The 13,137-nt window shown below is 40.7% G+C and overlaps 1 protein-coding gene across 2 annotated transcripts in view; it reads left to right on the top strand.

The window, feature by feature from the left end:
• Positions 1 to 1,975: 1,975 nt before the first annotated feature.
• The window catches only part of gsdmeb (gasdermin Eb), a 46,776-nt gene continuing 35,614 nt past the window's right edge, over positions 1,976 to 13,137 (top strand). The window contains exons 1-3 of one of the 2 annotated variants that reach the window (XM_060825343.1): positions 1,976 to 2,201; positions 5,201 to 5,432; positions 11,183 to 11,375. In XM_060825343.1, the coding sequence (XP_060681326.1) occupies positions 5,222 to 5,432; positions 11,183 to 11,375 (404 nt within the window). In that variant the 5' untranslated portion in view covers positions 1,976 to 2,201; positions 5,201 to 5,221. The other variant, XM_060825344.1, reaches the window with a different exon arrangement.

Raw genomic sequence — 13,137 nt, 5'->3', positions numbered from 1 at the left:
GTCTTCCAGGTCCAGTGGAACCAGTCTGGGAGACAGAGTAAGTCAGGAGGGAATTACACATGGCTCTGAAATGTGGTCAGACATCATTCAGGGCTATCTATATATGGTCAGGGATGTGCAAGAGGCCCAGAGCCCATTGTCCTGCCATTTCCTCAAGATGAATGAGATATTGGGGCTAGGTTCTTGCAAACTGTGTAACTAGTAATGTAGAGAAGGTTTTAAACTAAATGGTGGTAGCAAGAGATCAAATGTGGAAAGAGGTGGTACAGTATATCAAAAGTATATAGACAAAATCCTAATGTAGGAAATGAGAATTAGAGAATGTTAGAAAGAAACATGGAGCCAAAATATCTAGGAAAGTGCCAACAATCAAGACTAAATGTTACAAAGGTAACCAAAATTCAAAACTGAAAGCCATGTATCTAATGCATGTCACATTCATAATAAGATACATTCATTTATAATTCATATCAAAATAAATAAATGCAAACTGATTGCCATTGTGGAGACATGGTTTCAGGATGACAAGGATTGGGTCCTGCATATAGAGGATGTATGTGATTTTGAAGATGTTAGAAAAGATGAAAAGGGAGCACTTTTAATCAAGGCTGGCATCTGAATAGTCAGAGAATACCTTGCTTCAGGAGATCACAATGTGGAATTGGTTTGTGTGGCGATGAAGAAATTAGAGGAAAGAAGTCACAAGTGGGAGTGATCCTTAGGCCTTTTAACAGGGACTATAATATGGGATAAAGTATACAAGAAGAAATATAGGGTCCTTGTGATAAAGAGACACCCATAATCACAAATGACGTTAATTCAAATGCAAATGTGAAAGATCAGATTGGCAAAAGCAGCCTAGATAAATAAACAATTTTTAAATTGTTAATCAAAATGAATGAATTACCTTAGGGTTAAGATATTCTGAGATAGCATTATCCACAATATAACTGAATTTTTCATCCAGTTTGAAAGGGAGAAAATTAGGTTTAAAACTAGTATTCTAAACCTAAACCTAAATAAGGGCAAACAGGTGGGCCTAATACCCCTGAATTATCTGAAATGAACTGTCATAGTCAGCTAGGATGTGGAAGTCCTCCTGGTGTTGGACTGGGGTGGATAAAGTTAAAAATCACACAGTACCAGCTTGTACTTCCAAATAAACCTCATGTTGTGTGATTTTTAACTTTGTATGTAATCAGTTAGGGCAAAGATTAGCAGAAACTCAGTGGCAGACATTTAACGGGATATACCTAACAGAAGGAGAAATTCGAAAGGGAGGATATATCACACACCAGGAGGAAGAAACTAAAGTGTGAAAGGAAGCTAGATAGCAATGTAAAATCAGATAGCAAGAATTTCTCCAGGTACTTAGAAAGCAAAACTAAGAAAAGTGGGTGTTGGATACCTGGAGAATGAAAGTAGGGAGTCAGTAGAAGATAACATGGAATTTGGGGAAGAAATGGTCTCTCTTCTGGCTGTCAGTGTAACCCTGATGTCAGGACGTGTACAATACCCTGACCCAAATCTTCACTAGAGACTGGAGGTTTGAGTAGAGCACTTATCCAATGAAGTGTAATGCACTGCTTCATATTGTGGTTTGTTCAGTTATCATACCCTCTCAGTGCGTCAAATCTATGTATATATATTAATGTACAAGTAGGAAATGCTTTTGGTTTATTCACTGAATACAGTCAAATTTCAATGTTTGTTTGCTCATATGCTACTGTACAGAGCCAAGCTGCTTTAGTGACTATGTATGTAAATATGCTTAATTAATTTAAAAAAGGGCTTTATATTGTGGTGAAGCAGTTTCAAGTGAGTAAACATCTGAGTAGACAAAGAGAGATATAGGATTTTGAGAAGGATAGGATGGTCAGAACCGACTGAGCTGCTGTCTTGCACAGCCAAAGAGGACACTCCCTTCCCAATTACCATGTCATGATTCTCTCTGCTCCGCCCAGTATCTTCAGGAAGCGGGCCAGTTCACAAAGCTGAGGTCTTTGTGTGTGAGTGTGGCTGCCTGAGTGCAGGTGGGAGTCAGAGCGACAAGCTGCTGTTGGCTTTTTCAGTGTCGGTGACTCAGCGCCAGACATCCTCCTTTGTGTTCCTTACCGTTGGGGTTTCTCGGCTTTTGGGAGGTGCGAGAACATTTTGCCGTGGTTTTGCACATTCAGCTACACCCGGGGCAGTGTATACGGGTAAGAGCGACTTTGCACAAAATTAACGTCTGGGAGGAGGAGTGGGAGGTCGACTCTGCACTGGAGAGATTTCACTGGCATTTGGTGAATTTCCTTTTACAGATATGTATTTCGCTGTATTGTGTATCATTCCTCTTGTATCTGCTGAATTAGGATTTTATAACTAGAGCGCGGTTTATTTCTGGCTCCAAAACAGCAACCATCTGCTTACAGTTAGTTCTCGGAGAGGCTGGAGAAATTTGCTTTGCCGGGTTTCTGCGAAGCTTCATGATTGACTGAACCGCGCCCTGATTCTGGCGGATCTTGTCCTCAAAGGCATTGAACCTATGATTGTTATGTTGATACAACATCGCAGATCCTAAAAAAATAGAGGGTAACGTGTAAATACAACGATCTGCAAATGAAATGAAACGAAACAAATTGTAGTAATTAAGAAGTAAAATTACGCTGATGCTGAAATATAAAGTTTAAGGTCACCGACCTGAACCCCTGACCTCTCTCCAGAGATCTCGTATGATCCGTTAAGTACCCAAGACTTTCCGTCTGTATTGTGGCAGCGATTACTTCGGCAGAACCACTTCATGTTTTATATAACACAGTTCAAAACTGGAACCATTACAGTTTCAGATTAGATTCCCTACAGTGTGGAAACAGGCCTTTCGGCCCAACAAGTCCATACCTGACCCTCTGAAGTGTAACCCACTCAGAACCCCATATTTACCCCTGACTAATGCACCTGGCAATGTGGGCAATTTAGCGTGGCCAATTACACCTGACCCACACATCTTTGGCTGAGAGAGGAAACTGGAGCACCAGGAGGATACCCACGCAGACACTGGGAGAATGCAATAAAACATAGCAATGTCCTTGCCTAATACATGTAAATCTTGCCCTTCCAAATCCCCTCCAACGCCTCACCTTGCACTAATGTCAGGCTCTCCAGTCTACAATTCCGTGACTTTTCCTCACCACCGTTCTAAAATAATGGCAACACATTAATCACCTTCTAGCCTTCCAAGAAGGGGCCCAACAATCACTTCTCTGGTTTCCCACAAAGTTTTGGGCAACATCTGATCAGGTCCCAGGGTTTTATCCACCTTTTATGAATTAGACCATAAGACATAGGAGTGGAAGTAAGGCCATTTGGCCCATCGAGTCCACTCCGCCATTCAATCATGGCTGATGGGCATTTCAACTCCACTTACCCGCATTCTCCCTGTCGCCCTTAATTCCTTGTGACATCAAGAACTTATCAATCTCTGCCTTGAAGACATTTAGCGTCCTGGCCTCCACTGCACTCTGCGGCAATGAATTCCACAGGCCCACCACACTCTGGCTGAAGAAATGTCTCCGCATTTCTGTTCTGAATTTACCCCCTCTAATTCTAAGGCTGTGTCCACGGGTCATAGTCTCCTCGCCTAACGCAAACAATTTCCTAGCGTCCACCCTTTCCAAGCCATGCATTATCTTGTAAGTTTCTATTAGATCTCCCCTTAATCTTCTAAACTCCAATAAATACAATCCCAGGATCTTCAGCCGTTTCTCGTATGTTAGACCTACCATTCCAGGGATCATCCGTGTGAATCTCTGCTGGACATGCTCCAGTGCCTGTACATCCTTCCTGAGGTGTGGGGACCAAAACTGGACACTACTCCAAATGGGGCCTAAACAAAGCTTTATAAAGTCTCAGTAGCACAACGGTGCTTTTATATTCCAACCCTCTTGAGATAAATGACAACATTGCATTTGCTTTCTTAATCACATACTCAACCTGCATGTTTACCTTTAGAGAATCCTCGACTAGCACTCCCAGATCCCTTTGTACTTTGGCTTTATGAATTTTCTCACCGTTTAGAAAGTAGTTCATGCTTGTATTCTTTTTCCCAAAGTGCAAGACCTCGCGTTTGCTCACATTGAATTCCATCAGCCATTTCCTGGACCACTCTCCCAAACTGTCTAGATCCTTCTGCAGCCTCCCCACTTCCTCTGTACTACCTGCCTGTCCACCTAACTTTGTATCGTCGGCAAGGTCTACATTTAAGGTGTCCAGCATCACTGTCTGTAATGTGGATATTTTTCAAGATATCGCTATTTATTTTTCCAAGTCTTCCAGCTTCCAGCCCTTCTCCACGGTAAACATTGATGCTAAATACTTCAGAGTATCTCATTCATCTTCTGCAGTTCCACACATGGATGGCCTTGTTGATCTTTTAAGGGCCCCTATTTTCTCCCTTATTACTTGTTTGTCCTTCGTATATTTGTAAGATCTCCTTGTATTCTCCTTAATCCTGTTTGTCAAAACTATCTCATGTCCCTTTTTTGCCCTCCTGATTTCCCTCTTCAATAGACTCCTCTTGCCCTTATACAGCTGCAGGGATTCACTTGATCCCAGCTGTCTGTACCTGACGCATGCTTCTTACTTTTTGTTGGCCAGCACCTCAATTTCTCCAGTCATCCAGCATTCCCTACATTTACCAACTTTATCCTTCACACTAACAGGGACATAATGCTTCTGGAGTCATTATCTCATTTTTGAAGGCCTCCCACTCTCCAACCATCCCTTTACCTGCAAATAACCTCTTCCGATCAATTTTTGAATGTTCTTGCCTAATACTGTCAAAATTGAAATTACTCCAGTTTAGATCTTTAAGTTTTAGATCAGGTCTATGTAGAATAGGAATTATCGTTTAACCTAATGTATGGCTTCTAATTTCATTTTGAAATTTGGTTAATTTTCTACTTTTTTTTTCAAGCTTACACAAATGCTACAAGAACGTTGCGCACAGATGTGCAAAAGTACAACTAGATTTTGTTGTAGGGCCCTTGCATTCAAATGGCCTGGGCCTAATTCTCTCTCTCGAGACATGTACACGTCAGGACTGCTTTGTGGCCTTGAACCACCCCAAGGTGTAACTTTCGTGGGCCTGAGCACAGGTCCTCTGTTAAATGATGATTAAGTCTATGGCAACAAGAGTTTTAATTGTCTTTTTTTGTTTTAGGCTTGTGGTTAGTTCCTGAAGATGTTTGCAAAAGCGACCAGCAGTTTTGTGAAACAGATTGAGAGCAGTGGTGACCTGATCCCTGTTCACAGCCTGAATGATTCTGACAAACTGCAACTTCTGAATCTGGTAACAAAAAGGAGGAAGGGATGGTTCTGGCAAAAACCAAAATATTATCCATCCACGTTTACCCTTCAAGACATATTGATGGGTGACAGTTCCATCAAACCTGGTATGGATTTTTGGTTGATTTCCAAGTACTTAGTGTCGAGACTTAGTAAAATGTTGGGCATGAGGGAAGTGATTCCTTTCTGTGGCCGTAGATTTTCTGATATGTACAGAACAACTTGCGGTCTTAACTTCATCCACAGCAAAAAGAAGAATACATGCTGCATGAAGTTTTATTTAAAAGTGAGTTTTAGGAAGTAGAAAAGGTTGAAAAATAAATTGATCGAGTTTAGAAGTGGAAATTTCTTTGTACAGTTGAGGCAGTGCTGTGGAGCTTTGAAAATGGCAGGTAGAGTCAGCTTTGGAAGTTTTGCCCTCCTACCTGACAGATACAGAAGGAAAGGTGGACAGGGCATGATTCATGTCTGAGTGAAACTAGAACTCAACTGGGCTGTTGTAAAATTCTGAAGCATCTATTCTAACACTCCTTTTGTACCTTCCTCTCACTTGTGTGTTATCAAACAATTATCTCTCATTATATTCTTCACTGCCATTTTAAAACCAGTAACACTCCAAATTTTCACCTTTGGCTGAATTTCAATCAAGCCATTTATCTGAAAACAGTACAAAGTACAAATATCCTCTTTGGCGACAATACACCGCTGTCCTCTTGGGAATCCTGAACTAAAGCCAACGCTTCCTGAATTGATGTTTAATTGTTTGGAGAGGGCTGTGACAGCTCTTGAAACTGAGCAAGTAAGGTAGTTTGTGGCTTCTGCTCATTTATTTCAAACACTGTGACCAGAAATGTTTTTATGTTTTTATGAGCTGAACACTGCTAACAGGAGCACTAAAATCACAGGAATTAATATGAACAATAGCTTTTCATTTGTTCATAGAATGTGGGTGTCACTGGCAAGGCCAATGTTTATTGCCTATTCCTAATTACCTTGGAGCAGGTGGTGAGCTGCACGTGACCTGTAGTCCTTTGAGTGTTGGATATAGTGCTGTTTGGAAGACACTTGCAGGATTTTGAGCCAGCAGTGCTGAAGGAACAGCGGTTATGTATTCCCTGCTGTTGTGCTTCTTGGTGGTAAAAATCATGAGTTTGAAAGGTGCTGCTGAAAGAGCCTTGATGAAATTCTGCAGTGCGCCTTGTGGATAGTACACACTGCTGCTACTCAAGTGGTCTGCTTTGTTTAGTTGGTATCAAGCTACTGGAGTGTTATTGGAGGTGCACTGGTCCAAGTAAGTGGGATTATTTTTAACGTTCCATTTGTGCTTTGTAGATGGTGGACAGGCTTTGGGGAGTCAGCAGGTGAGTTACTTGCAGTTTTCCCAGCCTCTGTCCTGCTGTCATACAGCAATATTACTTGCCACTTATTAATTTGTTGCATTTGGACTGCTTCAGTAGTTGAGGAGATACAAATGTTGCTGAACATTGTGTAATCATCAGTGAACATTCCCACTTCTGACCTTATGATAGAAGGAAGTTTAATGAAGCAGCTGAAGATTGTTGGGCTGAGGACACTATCCTGAGAAGGTCCTGGAAAGATGACCTGATCTCCACCATCTCAGCTGACTGACTTCCAACAACCACAACAACATTCCTGATGAAGAGCTTATGCTTGAAACGTTGACTCTCCTGATCCTCAGATGCTGCCTGACCAGCTGTACTTTTCCAGCGCTGCACCTTTGGACTGAACTCCAGAGCCTGCAGTCCACACTTTCTCTGACAACAACCATCTTCCTGTGTATTCAATACAATTGCAACCAGTAGAGAATTCTTCCCTGATTACTGTTGACTCAAGATTGAGGGTTCCTTGATGCACTCAGTCAAATGTGGTCTTGATGACAAGGGCAAGTTCTGCTCTTTTGTTCGTGCTTGGAACAAGACTGTAATAAGGTCGGAAGCCACATGTTCATGACAGACCCAGGTTCTGTTTTAGATGTGTTTGAAGTCTGTCCCATTTAGCACAGTTATAGTACCACACAACATGATGGAGGATATTCTTAATGTGAAGGCGAGACCTTGTCTCCACAAGGACTGTGCATTGGTTGCTCTTACCAATACTGTCATGGACAGATGCATCTGTAGCCACCATATTTGGTAAGGATGCGGTCAAGCATGTTTTTCCCTTTTGTTGGTCCTTGCCATAGACCCAGCCTGGCAGTTATGGCCTTAGGACCCGACCTGTTCGAACAGTAGTGCTGTTGCCGGCCCACTCTTGGTGCTGGGCATTTGAAATCCACCACCCAGAGTACATTTTACGTCCCTGTCACCCTCCAGTGCTTCCTCCAAACATTGTTCAATATGGTGGAATACAGATTCATCAGCCAAGGGATGATAGTATGTGGCAAACAGCAGGAGATTTCCTTGCATTCTTTTAACCTGAAACCATGAGACTTCCTGGGCTCTGGAGTCAAATTGAGGATTCCCAGGTCAATTCCCTGCTGATGTTTTACCACTGTGCTGGATTGATCCTGCAGATGGAACAGGATGCATTCAGAAGGGTGACTGTGGTATGTGGGATATAGTCACATTCATGGAATCATACCTTACAGACAATGTCAGGCTGTTGCTGGACTAGTCTAGTAGACAGCTCCCCCAATTTTGTCACTAGATCCCAGATGTTATTAAGGAGAACTTTGCAGGATGACAGGACTGTTTCTGGTTGTTGTACTTTCTGTGCCTAGTTCAATGTCCATTGGACAATCTGGTTTCACTTTTAAGACGTTTGTTGTGATTGATACAACTGAGTGGCTTGCTAGGTCATTTTGGAGGGCTGTTGAGAGTTGACCACATTGCTGTAGGTCTGGAGTCACATGTAGGCCAGACCAGGTGAGGATGGCAGATTTCCTTCTCTGAGGCAAATGATAGGTCGTGTGCGTTTTTCTGACAATTGGCAATGGTTTCAAGGTCATCAGTGGAATCTTAAATTCCAGATATGTTTTACTGAATTCAAATTCCACCATCTGCCTTGTTGGGATTCAAACCCAAGTCCCCATTAGCTGTGTTTCTGCATTAATAGTCTTGCGATAATACCACGAGGCCATTGCCTCCCTTATGAAGTGCCAGTTGATAGTACTATTGACAACCCCTTTCATCACTTTGGTCATTGGCCAAGTTGGATTTATCTTGCTTTTTGCACAAAGGACAAATCTGAGCAGTTATCCTTGTTAGGAGAAAGTGAGGACTGCAGATGTATCATTCCTGATGAAGGGCTTATGTCTGAAATGTCTATTCTCCTGCTCCTTGGATGCTGCCTGACCTGCTGTGCTTTTCCAGCACCACACTCAGCAATTATCCTTGTTGCCAGGGCAGTGCTGGTGTGGCTGCCCGGAACAACCTGTCTCAGCATACGGCTTCTTCTGGAGCACATCTTCAGTACTGTTGCTGCTTCTATAATGCTGTTGTCGTCAGGATCTCTGCTTTCAGTTATTTCATTCCAAGTGATACCAAGAATCCAATTCGTTAAAAACTCATATCTGTATTGTTGGGAATCTCAGGGGAGGTTGAGATGACCATTCAGTTGGCCCTTCTGGAATATGGGTGCAAATACTTAAGCCTTGTTTTTTGCCTTGATGTGTTGGGTGAGGATGGAGATATTTGGGGAGTCACCACCTCATCCTCTTGATTGTCCATTACATATAATTGTCCACCAACATTCACAATTGGAATGTGATAGGGCTTCAGAGCTTTGTTCTAATCCGATGCTGTGGAATTGCTTAGTTCTTCTATTATTTCCTGCAAATGCTGTGGGGTATACAAGTATTCCTATGTTGTAGCTTCACCAGGTTGACACCTTGTTTTTAAGTATGCTTTGTGCTGCTCCTGGCATTCTTCATTGAACCAGCATTGAATTCCTGGTTTGATGGTAGAGTGGGGAATGTGCGAGACCAAAAGATTAGAGATTGTCGAGTACAATTCTGCTGTTGCTGGCCCAAAGTGTTTAGTGGATGCCCAGTTTCGAGCTTCTAGATCTGATTGAAGTCTTTCTCATTTAGCGTGGTGGTAGTGCCACATAATTGAATTGAATTGAATTTATTGTCACGTGTACCAAGATACAGTGAAAAACTTTGTCTTGCAAGCAATACAAGCAGATCAGAGTTAAGTAGCATAGATAAGTAAATAATAATAGGTAAACAATGGCAAGATCAAAAACCCAGGTAGAGGCGAATATTAAGATTTTGTGAGTCTATTCAATATTCTAACAACAGCAGGGTAGAAACTGGTTCGAAACTGGCTGGTGTTCAAGCTTCTGTACCTTCTTCCCGATGGTAGAGGTTGTAGAAAAACATTGCCAGGGTGGGATGGATCTTTGAGAACGCTGGCGGCCTTTCCTTGACAGTGGGCCTGGTAGATGGATTCTGTACATGAGAGGTTGGCCTTTGTGATTGTCCAGGCCGAGTTCACCATTCTCTGTAACAGTCTCCGATCGTGAATGGTATAGTTGCAATACTAGGTAGTGATACATCCAGACAGAATGCTCTCGATGGCACACCTATAAAAGCTGGCATTCGCCGTCATGTCAAATTTCCTCAGCTGCCTGATGAAGAAGAGACGTTGTTGGTAACAAAATGAAGAATGTAACCAAATCCTTATAGTTAATAGGGTGATGTGAATTAAATGAAAAAGAAAGATGGATCAAAAGGCTTGATTTTAAAACAATTTATTATTAGGTTGTAAAGAATGTAAAATCGTATATTGCATACTTGATTAGGAATAAAGTACTGGGCTAAACCCCTTTTTTTAAAAATTGTATTGATCGTTACCTTTTTGAAAAATGTACTTCAACCAATCTTTGAACATTTTCTACAATCAAACTCGGAGTATGAGGGTTTCCTGACTATTTTTGCTCACCATCAAGTGGTGAGCTAGAAGATGACGTTTGAAGAAAAGATGAGGATGTTTCCAGTAATGAGGGACTTTTTGTCGATAGGGATGAGGAAGTTGGTATTGTTTACTTTGGAAAAGAGAAGTATGAAAGAAGATTTGATAGCGGTATTCAAAATCATGGGGATCTGGGAAACTTTAGTGGGAGGATTGAAAATGAGAGGACATTGATTTTGTGTAATTGGAAAAAGGAGCAATGGTAATTGGGTTAAAGCTATTTTTAGTGCAGGGTATAGTTACAATTTGGAATGCACTACCCAAGGTTGAGAGGAGTGCAGATTAAATGAATAGTGGCATTCTAGATATTAGAGGACCATTATCTGAATAAAGAAGAAAGTGAAGGATTATGGGAGTGATTTTTATTGTTCGTTCATGGTTTGTGGGTGTTGTTTGTTTTGCAAAGAAAGCATTTTCTTGTCAATTTCTAATTGCCCTTGAGAGGATGGTGGTGAGCCTCCTTCTTGAATTGTTGCAATGTTTCAGGTATAATTCAGTGTTATTAGCAAGAAAGCTTTTGATGGATGGATTTTGACACAATGACTATGAAGGAGCTAGGTACTGGTTGAATTGCTCCTTCAGAGAACCCGGGAGGGCATGACAGACTAAATAGCTTCATTCTGTGATTCTATTGTAAGGCCTAACAATTCTTATTTACTTTAACCGAAGATAGCAGACTCCCATTATGTCCCCTCTCCATATAACAAAATGGATTTACTGAATTGATTTTTGTTTTGTATTTATTTGTCATATACTTTCATAAGCAAATAATGTCGCCATAAATTCATGAGGCTTCACCCAAACAATTGGCTTATGTATGATTAATTGAAAGCATGCTGGGGACCAGTCATATGTTAGTAACTGCTACAATGCTCACTTGTCCTTTCAGTAATTGAGCTGAAAAGGTCCTTGTTTTGCAGCTGTCACTGAATCAGACTTTCTCAAGTATGAAGGAAAATTTGGAGACAATGTGGAGGCAGGTACAGAAGCTGAGATTGCCAATTTAAGCTTCAGCCTGGAAGGTCAGGACTCGGTGGCACTGGAATCTTCTTTTGGAAACCTGAAGAAGCAAGAAATTGATCTGAGTCAGCTTTTAAAAATTGCTGAGAAAAGGTAAATGACAACAGGTACATCGCTTATTTGTGTTGCCACAAAACAATATCAGACAAAACCAAGTCAATTTAACAGTTGTTGACAGTTATTAATAACATTAAACAAGAATTATAGTTACTGGAAATCTGAAACGCACAAAAACAGAATCTCAGCAGGTCTTACAGTATGTGTAGAGAGTAAACAGAGTTATTAAGCTCAGTGACCCTTCAGAACATTTTAAAAAAATTCATTTTATACTGAAATTGATACAGCAATTTAAGGGATGCTCTATTCCTTAATAAAGTAACAGGTGTAAATTTCCAAATTTAACTTAATAGTTTGCATGATGCTATACAGTAGTTACACAGACATTAATTGTTCGATGACACGCAATCTTCTTCATGGTTTCTTATACTTTGGAATTCTTCTGTCGATGTTATCGCATGAATTTGAATGAAACAGTAACGAAAATGTAACTCTCCATATCTCTCCAGTATTACCACAGTGGATTTGTTCCTGGATAGTCAATTCAGGATCAGGAATTATTTTCATTTCATTCTTGGGTAATATTAGACTCCAGTGTTATTTAAATATGATTGTCTACAAATGTAGATTGGTCTTCCATGGGCACATTTTCAGTTTCATTGGTAGTAGTCACTCCCTTATGTTGTCTATATCCATATCCCCTTGTGAATTAGCATAACCTGAACTGAAGGAAAATCAATCCTTAAGTTCTGGAATGTATGCTCTCTCAGGGTTTCCTCTTTAATTAGTTTAAAAGAGAACTGAAGACCAAGATGATATGAAGTTTGGTTTCAATAATAAAATATACTGAGCAGGGTATAAGATCCAATTTGTTAAGTTGCACAGCTTAAGTTTCTCTCATGGTATAAACTCAACAATTTTTCATGTTATCCCCATACCAGTGGGCGGCCTTACTTGATTTAAATAAATCTCCTGCCTCTTATTCAATAGACTGAATAGAGATGCTCTCCCTGCATCACTGAGTTTCTCATGCCTTGCAACAATGTGCCTGCCTGTACAGACTCTTATCCAGAAATCCAACAGTTTTGTTTTTTTTTCTGTGTTCTGTTTCTAAAGCCTCTCAATTGGTGTCAGGGAACCCTGTCCCTGTCTCGGACCAATTGACATTGAATAGTTTTCTCATACAATGAAGGGTGTCTTTCTGAAAACCCAGATATACTAGTGAATAACTTATTGTTTTGTTTGAGGGAGAAACATGCTGATAAACATACTCGCCACCTCCCATCTTAATAATAAATTGCAAATGTAATTTTTAAAATCCAGCATTTTGTCCCCAGAATTTCCAAAACTGGTCAAATATTTCAGAATTATTGGGTGGAATAGACTGGTCATAATGCTATCAATGTTGTAATTCCTCTAATTTTAAAAAAGGAAATTCAAACTTCCAGTTGACACAACAAGATTTCCTGTTTCAAGATACCAATTGTAAGAAGCACACCGAAAGCAACAGTGACTCAAGATTATTTTGTAAGCAGTCTTAATGTTAAACTTAAGAACAGCTTTCTCCTACTTTTTATATAACCAAAAATCTCACTTCACTATTGTATTTGCAGTGTCCCTCAGGGAGACTTTTGATTTCTCAGACCCAGTTCAAAATGATATTTAGCTGTGATGGTTTACCCCCATTCTACTTTTTTTCCACCCTTCTAATTTTTACCCCAGCATTGTAGGTTCATGTTGAGGGTTTTCCTGAATATTCACCCCCTCATCTAAATATAGCAAATCATTCAGCTGCCTT

The sequence above is a fragment of the Hemiscyllium ocellatum genome, chromosome 5 (assembly GCF_020745735.1).
Source record: "Hemiscyllium ocellatum isolate sHemOce1 chromosome 5, sHemOce1.pat.X.cur, whole genome shotgun sequence".
Taxonomy (NCBI): domain Eukaryota; kingdom Metazoa; phylum Chordata; class Chondrichthyes; order Orectolobiformes; family Hemiscylliidae; genus Hemiscyllium; species Hemiscyllium ocellatum.
Note: the sequence above shows the minus strand (reverse complement) of the source record. Positions and strands in the feature narration are given on the sequence as shown.